This window comes from Poeciliopsis prolifica, unplaced genomic scaffold, assembly GCF_027474105.1.
Source record: "Poeciliopsis prolifica strain line A6 unplaced genomic scaffold, Auburn_PproV2 SCAFFOLD001, whole genome shotgun sequence".
Taxonomy (NCBI): Eukaryota; Metazoa; Chordata; class Actinopteri; order Cyprinodontiformes; family Poeciliidae; genus Poeciliopsis; species Poeciliopsis prolifica.
The window spans coordinates 6786925-6805123 of NW_026562376.1; the positions used below are offsets into that span (position 1 = coordinate 6786925).

The following is an 18199-nucleotide window of genomic DNA, read 5'->3' on the forward strand; positions in this document are numbered from 1 at the left end:
CTCAGTGGGGCGGTGTCAGGGGGGCAGAAGGGGGCTGCCGCAGCTGGGCATGGGGGTACTAGGGGGGGTCCTTATCGCAGCGACAGCATGAAGAGCATGGTGACAGAGGGAGTGAAGGCTGGGAAGTGGCAGACCGTCCAAAGCCACATGCAGTCCGGAGGATTAAGACCTACCAAGTGAGTTCAGAACCAGAGATTATAAAAATCAACACTTCAGTTGCAAAATGCACACCTGACTCGCAAAAGATTTAGTTCTTTTGGGTTTATCCCTTTAGCTGCATCAATTATTACATGAATGACTTTAATTTGGGAACAAAGAAACAAATGATGTGATATTAACACCCTTCAAGCCCCACTCAGTATGAAGCCACTTTCCTTTCAAGCAAGACAGTTCTTCCTGTTGTTGCTATGCACATTTTTTATTGTGTCATCACTACGTGTTGAAAGACGCATTAACAACTTAGGCAGACATTGAATATGCTAACATTTTCTCAGTAGATATACTTTTAATTGGAGCTATTGATTGGACCGAGAAGCTTTTTATACCTGATGACTGCTTCTTTCTAGATTTTGGGTACATTCGTGTTTTTTTTCATCTTTAGTGGAGTCTTGCGCAGAATTACATTGGAGGTTTTCCTACAATGATTGTGGGAAAACCTTTTCTGCTAATCCAGCTCTTTCTCAAGTGAACCTGAGATGAATAAGGGTAAAACACGCTGAAACAGATAATTGGGATTTGAGGTTAGCCGGAAACCTGATACCGACTTTTTCAGAGCCTTGAGACTGTAACTACTTACAAAAGCATTCTTATATAGACTTAGAGACTCTTTGGGTGTGTGTAATATCTTCATGAGAGTAAAACTTACATGCTGCCAGCAGGTTAAGGTAGCTAGAAATACATAAATCCTCTCTTTCTCCCAAACTTGAATTGTTGCATTATGTTACTTCTCTTTTTAATTTAGACTTGAACTTACAATGTGAACTGTACAAATACATCAGCTGTGACGTGTGATATGATGCCGGGGCTATATTCAGTCTTCTGTAAATGAGGCAGTTAAATGCAGGTGCTGTGATTTTCTTCACATTCCGTTGACACTTCATGCCTGCGATTTCTTCCTCCACAACACATTTACTCTCATCACTACCTCGCTCCCTCCGTTTCTCCTTCTCTCATCTTTCTTTTTGCCCCTGTCTGTAATTGGATTCTATTTTCAGGCCGCCATGAGTGTCTGTGTGTCTCCTGTGTTTGTGTCTCACACCCTGTTTCTTTCCAGCTCCCCTCCATCGTCACCCTATGCTCCCATCGTTCTCCACTGGTGTGTCACCATCTCCTCTGCCCTGCCCGCTCTCCATTGTTTACCTCTTTCTTACTAACTGGTTTACTTTTGCAAGGCATCCATTGAACTTTTTTTCATCCTCTCATGTGTAGCTGTTAGGTACGGCGAATATCACAAGAAAAACTGCATGTAAATTGTGCTGGATGAGGTAATGCAAACGGCACAAACTGATGGGAATAGCTCTCTCATGACCTAGTTCTGGTAGTCTGGGTTACACAGCGATCCAAGAGAGGAAGTTATATTTAGTTTGGAGAACAAAGTAGAAAAAGAGAGGAAGAGAAGTACGGTAGAGTTTGCAAAACACAAGAGTGATGTACATGTAGGCAGACAATAAAATTCTAATTGCATTGTGGGATAGTGGTTTGAGTCATTTTAGGCAAGGCAATTAATCAGTTAAACAGTATTTAAGAAGGGGAGGAGTGGAAATTAGGAGCCTGACAGAGGGAGGGAGTCTTGCTGTAGAAGTTGGTTGGCTGTCAGGATCTCTCTAGAGGTCCTGCATGTGTTTAAAAGACCAAAAATACTTAGAGAGAAATGAGGAGAGGCTATCAGAGGTGGAAATGTTGACAGGCGAGTAGAAGAAATGGGGATTTCTCGTCGGACCACAAAACTCTCGACGGCGAGGCCTGGAAGCAGTAAAACCTCGACGCGCACCCCGCGATGCGGATGCGCCGCTCAGAGCCGCAACACGACTGTACGGACGGTCAACATCCGACCGCTGCCACTGCGAAGCTCACCTCCATACAAACAGCATGCTCAAGCCACACATCCACGCAAGGCGCACTCGCGTCTGACGCAGACTCACTGCTCGACTCAGCACCACGAGCAGCACATGGCGCATGCCGATCATCACTCAGGCTGCACCTTTTACTGCTATTTTTGTTACTGCTGTTACAGCTGCTGCCTCATGTTGCTCTCTTTTTCTCTCCTCCTCCTCCTTTCTCCGCCTCCCAACGCTCCTTTCTCTGATCCCTCCTCCACTTTGACCTCAAATACCATCACACCTCCTCCCTCCTCTCCAATCACACAACTTTCAACTTCCTGTTTGGATGAACTTTCCTGCTTCTGCCCGGATGCCAACCTGACTTTGTCTCCAATACTTCCTCATTGCCCTCGACCTCTTTGTCTAATCTCGGATGATTCCTCACCTCTCCGCCTCACCTCCTGCCCTGCCCCAACCACCTCCGCCTGTCATGGTTCCTCATACTCCTCTACATCGGACTCCCTCCCACGTCCTCACAAACCTATTCTCTGCCGGCCCTGGCCGTCAACCCGCTCTCTTTCCTCGCTACTCCTCTGCCCTCCCAGCTTTGGCGAGCCGGTCTTATCCTATGCCTCCACCCTGGAGCACATTCCCTCCCGGCCTCGGACGCTGCTGCGGCAGCAGAGTCTGCAGCAGCCCCTCATCCACCCACCGGGCCCGGCTCTCAGCCACCCACCTACCACATCCCAAAGCTTGGGACAGTTACACACAGGACCTGGACAGCCTGGGGGAGGTGGTGGGGCAGGGAGAGGAGATGGTGGCGGAAACAGTGGTGAGGGTGGGGGTGCAGGTACACGAGGCAGTGGCCGGGGTGCACGGGGCGGCTCAGCGGGAGCAGCCGCCTCACGTTATAGGGGAGGCGGAGCAGGAGGGCGCACTCGTGGCAATCCAGGCAGCTGGGATTACATGATGGACCAGATGAAGAACCGGGGCCTGGATGTCAAGTCCTTCCTGTAAGTCTCTAAAAGCCTTTCTTTGCTCATAAATAGACAATAATAGCTGTTGTCTGTCAGACTGTGCTATGTATATATTGTTTTATATTTATGTAAGGTATGTCTTTAATGTGTACTTCTTTGCAGAATTGAATAGTTTTCAGAAAAATGACTTTATATGCTTAAGTACTACAGCCTATAGATTCTCATCCTTCAAGTGTTTTCTGTATGTGTGCATCAAATATCCAGGGAAGGATATTACTTGTTTTTCTCTAAATATAATGAATTATATTTGTCTTTGCAAGCCTGCTGAAGTGTGTAAGAGAACATGGCAGTGGAGTTCAGTTCAGAAATTACTTCTTTTGTAACTTTTAGTAGATATCTACAGTTACAGTAATAGATTTAAGATATATGAACTTATCTCCAAAGTATAAAAATGTATTTACAAAATATTTTAGCCTTCTGTTAAAATAATTTTATTAACAAACTCTAACAAAGCTTGTAACAATGAAAGAATAGGGACTAATAAACCAACTAGAGGTAAAACAGCAAAAGGGCCCACAAGAATAAAGCAATAAAATGATGCAGTGATATCAAAGTTCACTGTACGTGTTTACATATACATAATTGAGATTCTTTCTGCAGGAGTTCAGATAAGCTACATTTAGGCCTATTTTTCAGCCTAGTACAGTCACTGGTCACCCATACATTTGGTTTATGGTCATGCTGGAAACTTAGATGAAAATGGGTAAATGCAATTCTTTCTGAAATTCAGTTTTTACCAGTTTCTTTTGTTCAGTATATCATTCATACCCATTTTTCCAGTCATAGCTTGGTAGCACACTTTAGCCATTATTTCCCACTCCAGCATGGAAATAAGTTTAAATTTAAGTTGCTAAGTTGCATGACAGCCTGCCCTTAACACTGGATATTTTTAATGGATAACTGCTAGAATTTGAGGACGATGTTTATTGTGTTGTATTTTGTAACCCTTAGCCTTTTTACTTGAGCGTCTTGAACTGAAATCTTGGGATTTTGAAGGACAGAAACCATTATTTTGGCAACTTTTGCTTTTCAGTTGTGTGTATGCTTCTTACGATAAAGAGTTATGTTGAATTTCTGACAGTATTCAGTTAGACTTTGTAATTTCTGTGCCAGTCTAGCATTCTGACTCTGATATGCACAGACATGTGTCAGCACCTTACTCCCAACAATTTACCAGAATAATTTACCTTATATAAGCTTGACGTGAAGTGTTTAGGCAGCTATCTTCTTATTTTTTTACTTTTAAGCATGTTTTAGTGTTTAGCTGTGCTATTGTGATGTAGCTGTCAAAACATGTTCCTAAGAAACCATTCAAACTCTATCTGCTGTTAGTTTTTCTCGCATTAACTTGGTTTTGCTGTAAGTCACTTCATGCTAACCTTACATGTGGATCAAAAGAGCATTAAAATACTGATACATATATAACCAGATTGAAGTTGTATTGAGACATTTTTTTCATTTTGCTCTGACACTCAGAAAAATTTAAGCTGATGTCTGTGGACATCAGACATTTTTGCACGGACAGAGGACATAGAAAAATAAAAATTGTTGTGGAAGAAGGCATTTTATTACCTGGTTAACTTTATGCTCAGATACAGTCCTTTCACAGTCTCACTGTATTACTGGAGATTTCATTAACTGCTATTTGTCCTTCTGCAGCTTAAGGTTATTCCTTGCTTTAAATCCAGGAATCCAATTGTTTCATAATCTTGTTTCTAACAGAAAGGCTGCTTTTGGGAGGTAGGAAGAAATCTGTCCTCTTGACCTGTTTACTTCCACTGAGCTCACCAATGTTTCCTGCATCGATGATCTTTGTAGAAAAATTGACGCATTGTTTCGAAAATGGTCTGTCTTTTTAATCAAGACAACAGTCCGTACCCCATTCATACAGTTTCGATATTTCCTGGTTTTAAGAGAGCTTACCAAGCATTTTTGTCCAGTTTTTTATAAAAATGTATTGGTCCACCTAAAGAGGGACAAAACCAACTTACAAGTGACCTTTCAGCAAGATATAGAGTATCTTTTAAGTCAATAGTATTGATTAGAAAAATAGTTATAAGTCCACTGGCAGATTTGTCTTCTTATATGTGAAGAAATCTGCCAGTGGAACTAATACTTTTTAAAATTAAGGAATTATTGACTTACAACAAGCTTTTATATCTTTCTGAAAATTAACTTGTAAGTTAGTTTTGGGTTACTTGAAGTGGATCAAAATATTTGCTCCAGAAACTAGACAAAAAAAAAAAATGCCTAGAAAGATTTAATACTTTTGTGATTTCAAATGCATCACAGATAAAAATCTGTGGCAAGAAGAATCGGTATTAAAATAATTCATTCCAGACTTCATCGGTGTAAAGTATTAAAGATTTTGAAAAAAAGCTGGGCTAAGCCCCTGCGCTTCACCCAATTCATTACAGGAGCTGATCATGATAATGTGAGATAATGAAGCTTAAAACAAATAAGGACTCAATAAACGAGGCTATAAAAGTGCAATTAAAAAGGCTAATAAGCATAGAGCAACACATGTAAATATGTAATAAGACGTTAAATTTGAGCTTTATGGTTGTAATATGGATTCTTCCCTTTATTAAAATCAGTTGATTGACTACATTTATTCACCTTAATATTAGATTCCAGGCATACCAGGGAAAGCATTTAAATGTCTCAACAATGTCAGTTTACAACATTCACAGATGATGTGCCTCTAATGAGCAGTGATAAAACAAAAAGCGACTCCTTGAAAACATAAAAAGTGCTATTTTTTTTATTATTTAGAAAGTCCTGCCTGAAGAATGACAGGAAAGTGCGACATACTGTGGGTTCTCGTTCTGTCGGAGGATTGTTAAATGGTTCCACTGCATGCTCTGCTAAACAGTAACATCTGTTTTGTTGGCATTCAGCCTGTCTGCTTGCAATCGCTGCAACAGAATGGCGCTTACTTAATTACATTCCTGAGATGGTGGTAGGAAGAGCTAGAATATATTTATCTTCGCATATATCTCATCCAGTTTGGTTATTTTTATCCACGTTTCATATGAAGCAGAAGTTTAGTTAACCTATCTACTTCTTGTCTCCAATCTGTTCAAACCTTTTGTAGAAGTATCAACACCCACTGAACGTTTCAATTTTCTTCCTCGTCACGATCAGAAGCATCTGTGTTTTGCTAGAAAAAAAAAGTCCTCAAAAAAGCTGCAATCTTGAAAGTTTTTAAACACATAATTTTTCCAACACACCTGAGTAATATGAGTATCTCCATTCCAGGCCTCTGCACATTCGGTATGATAATTTTTCAGTACAGAGTAAAGTTATGTATCCATCCTTTATTTAATCAGGAAAAATATCTCAGGGAGATTAAAAACCACTTCAACAGTGACCTGGCCAAGATAGCAGCATTAAAAATACAATAAATCCCAAAGTACAAGACCAGACATACAAAATGAATAACCAAGAGCAAGCACATCACCAAATATTAAAGCAGTTACAGGAGCAAAGTAATCTGATCTCTTGGTTTTTTTTAGAATTGATTTATGTTGCCCTAAGATATGATGTGATTTTGAATCCTTCTGCAAATTATTCTAGGTGGCTGGGTGGAAAATTTAAAAGGGGTTTTATCCAGTTCAGTTCTGACCTTTTGAAAAATAATGTCCCGAGAGCACGTTTTGCTGTATGAAAAGAGAAATAACACTGTCCATCTAATTCACCCTGTTGTGTGACGATGCACGGTAGTGGCCACATTATGTTGTGGGTATGCTTTCCTTCAGCATGGACAGGGAGGCGGCTCACACTTGAAAATAGATGGAGCTCCAAGTAGAGCAATCTTGGAGGAAAGAAACTGTTAGAACCTGCTGAAGACTCAGGTGACAACAAGAATTACAACCAACCAATGGGATGCTTTAGATAAAAGTACAATACTTTTTCATGTTATAATGGCCCAATGTCCAGAGCTAAATCCAGTGTCAAAACTTGAACATTCACATTTTGGTATCCTAAAGATTTGCTCCTGTAATTGCAATGAAAGATGGTTCAATAAAGTATTGGTTATACAAGGCCAAACAATATATTTTAAAGTTTTATTTGTGAAAATAGAAAAAAAATACAAATAACATTCGTAAGGTATTATGTCCCCTTCACTTTACAGTTATGCGCTACTTAATGTTGGCTCATCAAACCAAATCTTAACAAAAAGCAGAAAAAATGGTTAATTTACCACCAAGGTTTAAAGAGTATCAATGCCTTTGGAAGTCAAAAGGCAGCCTGACACGTCACTGTGCATCAGTTTAGGAACAATGGCTAAGCAGCTGTTGGTAGATTTGAGTTAACCCTCTCGCATTGATCTTATGTCACTAGCACCATTGCTTCTGCAACATATTGTAACTCCTTGCCCGGAGGAGGTGGGAGGGCAGATAAGAGAGGAGGAGTGTGATGAAGGGACAGATGAGCAAGGACACTGTCAAGGTACAGCATGTGTTCAGTGTGCACTGAATCAGCTACACTCTAGCCTCTCTCCATCCATTCCCTCTTTCTTTGTGTTCTCTGAAGCCTTCCCATGGATGTCACAGCTGAGCTAATGCCGGTGGCTGAAGTGGGCATCAGCGATGCAGCACAGCGCGCAGCCTCCAAGGTCACTGACAATATGGTCCATGATCATCAACCGTTGCACTCATTGTTGTAAATGCGAATTTAAGGTCATTGTTGGTGTGTTTCCGCCTCTGGAACATCAACGTCTCGCATGATTGATGGCACAGAGAGGGCAGTAATAGACATGACCCTTCGCTGAAGACAGTTAATTTTAATCTTGGCGAGATTCCCTGTTTGGCTGAATCATTGCCTAATGAAAGTGTTGATGTCATTGACACAGATCTCTTGCCTTTGGAGAACTTGGACTAAATGGATTACTCTGAAGACCTATCTCCATTCTTTTTGGCTGGAAATCAATAATTCACCCCAGCTTCATTGACATCCCCTCCCTCTCTCACCTCAGTTTTCTTAATGTCTGGTGCGTTGAGCAAAGTGCTTTCATGAGAGTCCTCAGTGTAAATGCCCGTACTTAAAGAATAATGAGAAAAGAGGCACGCAACAGCCATTATGCTTACTGTATCAATGTAAGCACCATATCATGTTGCATAATCCGGTGATTTTTAACCAGCACTACAAGTAGTCGGCAAGTGCTTCCCCACAAATAGATGCAGTCAGGTCCATTTGGACCTGGACGCAGGTTTTTGTTGTCTTAGTTATTGATAGTATCAAAACACTTATTATAATTCAGTTATGGGTTTAAAGCACAAAGTTTTAAATGTAATAATAAAGTTTGCAGTTGGAGGACATTTTATGATGCCGTCGCTCAACTTTTTAAGGTGATCAAATCTCTTTTAAATCACACTTTGTCAAAATGTTGAAACGCTTATTAGAATAAATGTCATATTAACGTAAATGTTAGATTTATTTTACTTTTTACTGTAAATTTAAAAGTTTTGAGAAATTTTCTTTAGTATAAAGACATTTCTGACTAAGTTCAAACATTTTAAAACATTTCTCGTGACAGAACCAGCCGTAACAGAGTCCAGTCTGTAGGCTGACCTGATCTCACACACCTTTTTGTCTCTGTCCACAAATTTCCTATTAGACTGAGACCAGAACATTCAAACCCTTAAAAAAAACCTTTTAATTCCTACATTCATGATAATTATTAATAAATGTAAACTTGTCAGATCAAACGGCTTATAAACAAAAGATTAGAGTTGGATAAGTCCTTGCTAGGAACTGTAGCAGTCAATGACCACTTGACATCTTGAATCTACAAAAGACACTCTGACCAATGGGTTTGCATTGTGCAGCTTTGTCATCTTTCATTTCTCTGCCCAGAGTTTTGCTTTGAGCATTTCCATCACACTGGATGAGCTGTTTGGCTCAGCCGTCTCTAGATTATGCCCTATTCTTCTTTTAGAAATCCCGGGCCTACCTTCATAGTATTATTTTGGGTCATTGCCTAGTTAGTTTGCGATCAACTGTCTCATCAACTTTGCAGAATTTAAATTTGAGCAGACACCCCCTCCTTACAAGAAATGGAAACTTAGAATATTATTTACCAGGTAATCAATGAAACCAGCTGGTATTATTTTCTATCTACTCTTGTTCCACTCTATGATCTGTTTTCTTTAAATCAATCTGGTAACTGTTGATAAGCTGTATCTGTCCAGGTATATTGTTCCAGAGCAGGTACGGCTTTTCAATACATCTCTCTTTGGCTGACTATAGCTAAGCTTTTCTATGCTTGAGTTTCATGAATGATTTGCATAGTAGACATTGAAAATGATATGTTTACCTCTTGAAGAGTGTTTTTCACCTGGCTGAATGTTCTCAGGGCTTTATTCATTCATTTTTTACCCTAAAAAACGATGCTATGATCATCTTTGAATGCTGTCTTCAGTGAGAATCCAGACCTTCTCAGAGTTCCTGCCATCTCGCTTGGTTTCTTTTTTTTCTCATTAACTACAGCGCGCCTTGAGCTTCTTAATTGCATATTGTGAGTTCACAGTGACAGCTTCCAAATAAACATATCACACTTCGAATCAGCTTGGACCTTTAATGTGCTTGGGGGCGGAGGAAACAATAACGCAACACACTTGCCTGTTCACAGCTTTTAAATGTTCCAATTTGCCCCTTGAAAAAGAGGGTGCTTCATTGAAACAAAATTTGTATGTGAGCAGCCTGCAATTAGAATTATAGCCTGCACTTTAAACCTACATTCATTATTCAAATTGCATCTAAAATGAACTACTTTTCTAAATAGCAGAAATAGCAAGTTGTGTTTGTAGCAAAGACCCGGTTCTCACCAAATCACACCAAGGCATCAAAAATAAAACTCTTAATAGCCTTCAGAGTTTTGGCTAGGTCATCAAAGGCTCATCAACTCAACTTAATGTAGCGCTTCCAAAATTAGAAATGCCCAAAAAACTCCCCAGGTGGGGACAAACACACACAAAGGAAAGCTGTGCAGATCACATGCAAAAAGTATTTGTATCTTAGGCTAAGGGACACCTCTGAATTATATTTTGCAATGACAAGAGAGAAGAAGTGAACAAACATCCTATCATTTTACAATAGCTGGTAACTCTTAAAAAACAATTTCAGGCTTCAGAGCCGAGGTGTAATTGACTTAATTTTCTGTGCATGATTCTCATTTGCAGCCCTCTTTGAGATATAGATACAAAGAATTGTGATGTGATAGGTTTTCTGAAGGATGTGTGACAGCTCAAAGTATTAACAGAAGATGGAGTTGCATGAGCAGAGACATAAGTGGTTCAGGGAACATTAACAAGCTCATCTCCTACTCAGAAGATGCTAAAAGTTAATTTTTTCCCCTTGTTTCTTTTGTGGTGGTTTTGCTCCTGAACTGATAAATCAACGCATAATCTTGATTTCTTATCTTCCATCACCTGCAAGATAAAAGAAGGTGATAGAACTTAACAAATTTTGAGGTTTTGCCACACTGATAAATTTTAGATTTTCAATCAGTTTTACATGTGGTTCCTTGTTTCTTGATTATTAATCCTTTCTTAGAAATGTTTGTACAGTAGAATTAGTGATGTGTGTGTCGTTGACATTTATTTAGTGTTTTAAATTTTGTTCAGTTTTAGGTAAGCTTTAGTTAGTGGATATAATGTGGCTCATAATGGATTTGACTCTTTCCATTGATTTTATTTCATAATTTTTCGTTGAAATGTTTAGTGCCGACTCCAAATATGTTCTTGAGAGTTGAACATAAATAATATTATTTTAAAATGTGATAGAGATTGGTCTCTGGAGAGAAAAAAAGGTTCATATCCATCAGATATTTTGACAGTTTTTTTGTCAGCTTGTGATTAACTGGTTTCTGAGCATTAATGTCATTTAGCTTAATAGCACTGCAGGTTTAAAGAAGTGTGCTGACTACAGGTAGAGTGTGTATTCACATTTCATAGACAACAAGCTGATTATTTAATGATTCCTAATGGATGTGATATTTAACAGCTTGCATTTTTAAGGCGTCTACACATCCACACACACCTTCAGTAATTTGTCTAGCTGTTTTTTTTAGGTTCCTTCTGCTTTCCCTCCACATTCACCTTTTTACACTGAACATTTGGGGCGTCTTTCTCCACAGTTAAGATTTAATTAAGCCTCATTAGGAAGATCTGGACTAATTGTTTCTATTTGAAAGATGGAGTATCTGGAGGTGTACGCCGTGTGTCATCGTTTTCTGGGTCACTGCTCTCTCACTCTTCTCATTTCATCTTCTATAGACGGCCACAGCTGCTCTACAAATCCTACCACTTTCCCTTTCCTCATCCCCTTACTCCTTAATTCCCTGGCCTCCTAATCATTGCCTTCCTTCTCTGCTTACTGTCATCCAAACCTGCTGTTCTATAGCTTAAGCTCCTCACTGCGTTGCTGTATCTCGGCCGAGAAAATATGTCGCCGTCAAGCTGTGGGGGGATATTAACCTGAACTTCAAAATTTCACCTCTTTTTTTCCGTGAATGAAACGTTTTTGCACATTGACTCTAAGTTTGTTAAATAATCTGCCTGTTATTCATCAAAGACTGTAGTTCCTGAGCTTTATAGGTCTCATAAAAACCTTTCAGATTAACACAAGTTCCTGACACCCATCAAATGCGAAACTTGGTTATTTTGCAAATTATTTTCAAAACTTTTTGGGTAATTTACGCATCACTTCATATATTTATCAATTTTAACTCAATGAATATATTGTGAGCAAACCATATATTTTGTGAGCAAATAGCTCACAAAATGTTTATGCATTTTAACATGTCTACTTTTAGACTTGATCAAATTTTGATCAAAATTTGGTTTAAAAATCTTCAATTCCACTTGCTTTATAGGATCCAACATGTTTTATGTAGTGAGTTCAGACTGTAATGGGAATTACATCTGACGGTTCCTCATATAGTTTCCTGTAAATATGGGATTTTCCTGCACCTCCACCTTATTTAAGTTAGGTGAATGTTGTTTCTTTCAAGCGCTCTGCACAGCTCAGCATGCCATTCTAAAACCTGGCAAAGCCACTAAAAAGAAGCTCCTGTAGGTGAAAAGCCAATTATGAAGTGTGAATCTGTGTGCTGCAAAATTACTTAGAAATTCTTAAATTTGCCCTCTGATTTTCTTCTTAATATCCTTCCCTGGTCAGATTGCTTACTGCAGGGGTGTTTGGTAGTGTTGTGTTTTTTGTTGTTTTGATCGCTTTGTCTGTTTTCTCTGATTTTGGTCTTTTGTTCCACTACCTCTTTCAAACTTCCCTTCTTTCTTCTGCCAACCTAAAATGATCTCTCCTTCTTCTTCATGCTCAATTCCTTTTCTCCGTTGGGCATCCGCATTCTTTTTCTTGCCCCTCTTTCTATCTGCTGTATTTTTTTTGTCTTTACTGGGAGCCAGTGAAGGAAAGCTGGTGGTCCTGGCTTTGGCCATTGGTGTGGCAGAGCAAGATGACTTTGCCAATATCCCTGACCTGCAGGAAACGGCGCAGGCAGCACCACCAGCCAATCAGGAGCCCCCTCCTGAGAAGAGGTACCAGATATTGTATGAGAGAGAGAGTGTTTGTGAGTATGTGTGTGAAGCAATTGCATGAAAGGAAAATGTGACATGATTTCAGAACTTACGTAGAGCAAAATCCTTTTCTTCCCTCAGTGATTGTGCACCTGAAATAGCCTTTCATAGTCTGTCGCAGTTATAAAAATAAGTCGAGACTTTGTAACGTACAACTGAAAACACTCATGTAATGGTGAGATCAGTAAAAGAGATAAAACGTTTCAGGTTTTAGCTGTAAAGAAATAATGAGTTTCTAAACCACTAGAGTGAGATGCTCACAGTCACTAGACTCCTTTATTATGCTTTTAGAGGAAACATTTTAAACAATCAGATAAAACTGTTTTCCCGTACCAGTGGTCTTTCATTTTCCATGATCACCATAATCATTTTCTCTATCACAATGACATTTTCTCTCACCATTTTCCTCCCTATTTTTTTTCTGTCTTTTTACTCCTGTCTGAGACCTCCCGCTGGTAATTGTCGTATTTCCTTTGCATTTTCATGCTTTTTATTATCCAGCCCTTTCCGCGCCTGTGTTCTTCTTTTTCCCTCGTGCTCATTAGCTTCCTTCAATCACCCTCCGCCGCTCTGAGAGTCTCGTCTCTGCAGCTCCGCAGAGGGCCCAGAGAGGCTCCTCATTATTCCACAACACGTTAGTCACTTACATAAACATGCAGCCAAAAATAGCCCCTTTCCTCGTCAGCCAAGTTACACATTCCAAGTCAAAAATATTTCCACTCGTCTGTGAGGATGCACCAGCCTTGCTCGCTTGCAATCTTCCCATCTCCAGAAATAATTATCTCTGGATTCTGTTGTGGAATCGGACCAGTTTTAATAAGCGACTACAGGGGGAGGGCCATGTTAGGCAAATAGCTCACGCCATTTTTTATCCGCTGATGGTTGTCCAGCTTATCTGGATTTTGCACCACAGAGCCGATGTTGAATCCTTTCTTTCCTTCAGCCTTTTTGTGCATGTGAGATGCTCAGTTTTCATCTACAGTCCAGTTAGGTTGATTTAACCTCCATCTGTTTTTGTAATAATTTGGTGACACGCCTTAAAACCAAATGGTAGAAGAGGGTGAATTAATTCTGAAATACATCTTGAATCTGATAATTATGTCTGGAGACGGGAAGAAAATGAGGGTTCTGTCAAAACAGAGTTTTTTGGGGGCGGGATTTGATGTGATTGGCCAACACAAAATCTGATACGTACCACATGGCAATTATTCTTATAAATTTCACTATCGCTGTTTCAAGGAGTCTCTTAAAAAATAGATCTCCCTTCCTTATCATACATTTTTACCTTTAAAGCATCCCTTTGCCAAAATCTGGTTTGCCTTTTCATCACTGTTTTTCAAACTGTTTATTGATCATCATTGCTGCAGCCTACAAACGATTCTCTTCTGTGCAATTTGCCATGCATACGGCATTTGTCTTTTCTAGCTTTTTTGTGTAAATTGAGAAACCTTTACAAATGGATTGTGAAATTTGCTAATAGACTTAACAGCAAGTGGGAAGCAGCGTGTGGCCCCCAGGATCCACCTTGATTATCAGCGACTGAGTGCATTCCGGTATTCGCCGGATTAACCTGTGGCTCATTTAATTTCTTCGACTTGCAAACAGAACGACTGACAGCTTACAGTCTGTGTGCAATAACAAACTGCTGTAGACCCAGTCCATGATTTATTTGAAATGTAAAGTATAAATGTATAGAGAATGTTTTATCCCTCTTGGCCCCAGCGCTGCTTTCACAGATGTCTAAGAATGACATTATCGATCTCCCTTATGGCATATAGAGACAAAACCACAATTTCATTCATCCCCATCCTGTTCACTACTTTTAAACACAAACTGATCACTCATCTCCGCCTGCATTGAGTTCACTGGTTTCAGTTTAAATATATCACTGGTACAGTCAAAAACATAATCTCTGCAGTTAATGTGATTGGATAATGCAACTATAGCATGTTAGTACAGTCAGTGCCAGGGTCAAAATTCAATTTCTCTACTAGCTGATGTATCCAACTAAAACTGGTTGGTCAAGCAGCCAATAGCAACTTTAATATAGTTTATTCAAATATATATGTTGGTTCTTGTAAGCAGCTCTTGCTTCATGCAGCTTTCAAGCAGAACCTCGATAAAAAATGTAAACGAGGCTTTGATGCATGCAAAACCTAAACTTAGTTTTGACATGTCAATTTATTTGTATCAACTGTTGATTTTTAATCCATAGCAGGTCAAATTTATCACTAAAAACTGCACTTACTGTAGATTAATGAATGATGAAATATTTTTACATTGCTGTGTTGGTGCAATAATTCAATTAAATGAGCTTGGAGATTGTTGCTTCACTAATACATTTATTTTATAATGTTACTCATATTATCTAACCTTGGTCACAGTGAAATGTAGGGCTGCAGCTAAAAAATATTTTGGTAATTGATTATTCTATTGGTTATTCTGATGATTCATTGATTAATTGGAAAACAAAAATTTGGTACACTGCAGATTTTTTATTAAGCCATTTTCACACTATATTTAAAAGATACAAATACATAAATAGTTAGATTCTTTTTATGAATAAGAAAATACAATTTAATAAGCGCTCCCTTTCTGTAAGCTTGTAGCAAAGGACGCATTTGCAGAAAAAAAATTACTGACAATTATTATGTCTTTAAAAATTGGATAGCAAAAAGTGCTTAATAAATTTATTTTACAGAATTTGAACTCAGTGAAGCTAAAAATTCCTCTTGAGGAGAATGCAAATGCAAAATACTTTTGCTGTACAGTTAATTACTGCTCTATGTTTTTGTTTTAGCAAATGCCCTTTTTAATATTCTATAGACTCCAGTTAATGATTAATTGATTATTAAATTAGTTACTGATTATTTCAATAACCGATTAATGCCATCAATCGTTTCACCCCTAGTGAAATGTATCTAAAGTTTCTGAGGCCAAAACAAATATAACTCTTTTGTTCATATTTCCGTGTCTGTGGTTAAAGGCAAAATGGCATTGCTGTGTCCAATATTCATAATTCACTGACCTTGTGTGTGCTGTAGCTGGGTGAAAGTGCTCTGTGGTGGCATGTTTATGAAGTGCAGCAGAGCAGACTGACAGTTCGAACTGCAGCAGACCCGGCCCAACTGATAAAGACTTTCTGGCCAGTGACAGGGCGGCAAGGTTGTATGATGAGAGGTTTATCTACCAGGCATCCGTAAGTTGTGTTTTCTAAGAAGGCCCAATTAGTATGCTACAGTTACTGCTTAATGCCTCATTGGTCTTCGCTCAAACAATTCAGTTACAACTCAGTGAACATATTCTGCAGGTTCTCTTCGGCCGCTCATCGCTGTAAAGAGAGCTTTCAGTCCAGATCCCCTCAGAGCAGTGATTGAGCGGTCCAATGAGAACCGGGCCACAGTACCAAGTAGGAGGGATACGCATCTTTGTGCCACATTAACATTCAATCCACTTGCCTGTGGTCCTTTAATTATTCATCCCTGCATGTTACATAATTCTGTGTAAGCCCGTAAAGGCAGTTTTCTCAACCTCACGGATATTATTAGATAGGGATATATATTTGTGTGCCGTAAAGACACGGTGCACTCAGAGAAATTTTATTGCTATATGGGCCGTGTAATATAATTCCATTATTAATGAGCTTAAATTGATCTGAAAGACAGTGGATCGGGATTATGAGTTAAATCAATATTAATGTGTGTTTATTTAAGTTCATAATGGGTAATTAATTTTATTACTCTCATAAAGAGTGAAACCTTTTTCTTCTGTGGAACGCTGTGTGCAGCGTAGCTGTCGGTCATCCCCAGGGGAGCTCGGAAAAACAGAACTAACAAGCAAACAAACAAAAAAAGCATTAAAAATGGAAATAAAATTTACTTTGGGAAATGTTTTCTGCTTTGTGTGTGTGAAGAGAGGTTATTCTCTCCTCTTTTGTTCTATATCTTTATTTTTTATTATTTAATTCTTGATTATTTCCTTGCATTTATTTCAACATTGTGTACATTTTGAATCTGTTTTTTTTATAATAAAATGTCTACCTTGTTTATATATGTATATATTTTTAGTGTTTTTCTACATTATTTTATTTTCTGTTTGGTGAAATATACCTCTTTCTGTTGTTTTTCATCTGAAGCAGTATTTTAATTAGTATTTATTACTTTACTATGGACTGCAATGTTTGTTGTTTTCTTTTTCTTATGTTTTGCTTTTTACTTGTACATGTTGGTCACTGTGTTCTTAGTGGATCTTTACAAAACAGCTTAAATATTCCCCTACAAGCGTTTTTAAATATTACAAGAAAAAAAAAAGGCTTGTAATCTGTATCAGAATTTGTACGTAAACACATAAATTGATTATTCCATGCCTTGCTAGTCTGATGCAGCCGTCCTCCTGTGACAAGGGCTTTCTAAGCCTGACTAATCAACAGGGTCTTCAGGGGCTCTGCTTAAGACTGTCCCCAAGGCAGTGGCTCCCTGAGGCCGCCGCGTTCATCCGGACATCACTGGAGAAATGTCGAAATGTATTCAGCTGCATGCCAAGACAGCGGTAGGAAGATAGCATTTAGCCACGGCAAAAGGAGAGGATGAAGAGGAGGGGGCAGCCTGTTCATACACCAATGCTTACAGTTACAGGCCAGTGGAGAATGGTAGAAAGTTCAAAGTACAAATCCGTCATCCTTCAGAAGGAGCGTTGAGAATTGAGAGAGTCGACTTCACATTTGTGTTTTAGCTGAAGGTGGATCTCCACCCATCATGTTTGTTCAGAACCAGATTCTCACATTTTTTTTTAGCTAGATAGATGGTGAACTGGGAGAGGAGCTATTAGGAGCATTAACTCAGGACTTCTGTGCCCCTTCTCAGAGCAAGTTTGATACATGCAGCTGCCTCATCCTCAGGCAATCTCTGAGATAAATAAGGATTCAAAAAATTTATAGCAACCTCTATTTTGGATCTAAAGTCTTAATGGACCTCTAAAAAATTGTCTTTTTTTTCTCTCACGACTTTGTGTTGCTGATATTGCTTGGGATGAGGAGGTAGTTGCTGTGACAGACTCTGAGGTATGGATGCAAAATTACAGGAAGTATCGGGAGGTTGTGAAAGAAAGCAGAATAGGGAGCTGTGGTACATAAAGAAGGCACGAAACGTTCGTTAAGTTACAAGAGTAATCACACTTACCATTTATGATCAATTTTTGTGTGCTCACTGAACAACTTCAGGTTTGTTGTAAGATCATTAAAGACCCTTAAAAACTCCAATATTTACAGCATTTTACAAAAGTATTAATATTGTTTGAGCATTACCTTATTTTGGCACAGTGCAACACAAAAACAAATGTCAGTGTTTTCTATTGAGAGTCAATATGCTAAACCAACACAAAGTACAATTTTAAATTTAAATAGGAAGAAAAGTTAGGAATTGCCTTCATCTTCTTTTTTCTTTTCTTCTGACCTATAAGAATCTAAAAAGTGTGGCATTGTTCCCTTGTTCCCTATCTGCAACTCACAATAGGAAATTTGTAA

At 38.9% G+C, this 18199-nt stretch overlaps 1 protein-coding gene across 4 annotated transcripts in view; it reads left to right on the top strand.

Moving 5' to 3' along the window:
- Positions 1 to 18199, top strand: part of LOC129367751 (synaptotagmin-7-like) — a 43804-nt gene continuing 25605 nt past the window's right edge. For 2 of the 4 annotated variants that reach the window (XR_008606736.1, XM_055042401.1), the window contains exons 1-2: positions 94 to 3052; positions 12508 to 12639. Coding sequence is in view for 3 of the 4 variants with exons in the window: in XM_055042401.1 (XP_054898376.1) it covers positions 1920 to 3052; positions 12508 to 12639 (1265 nt within the window). In the remaining variant the exon portion in view is untranslated. Of the gene's footprint in view, positions 3053 to 12507; positions 12640 to 18199 lie in introns of all 4 variants that reach the window. The other 2 variants (XM_055042410.1, XM_055042409.1) reach the window with 2 other exon arrangements.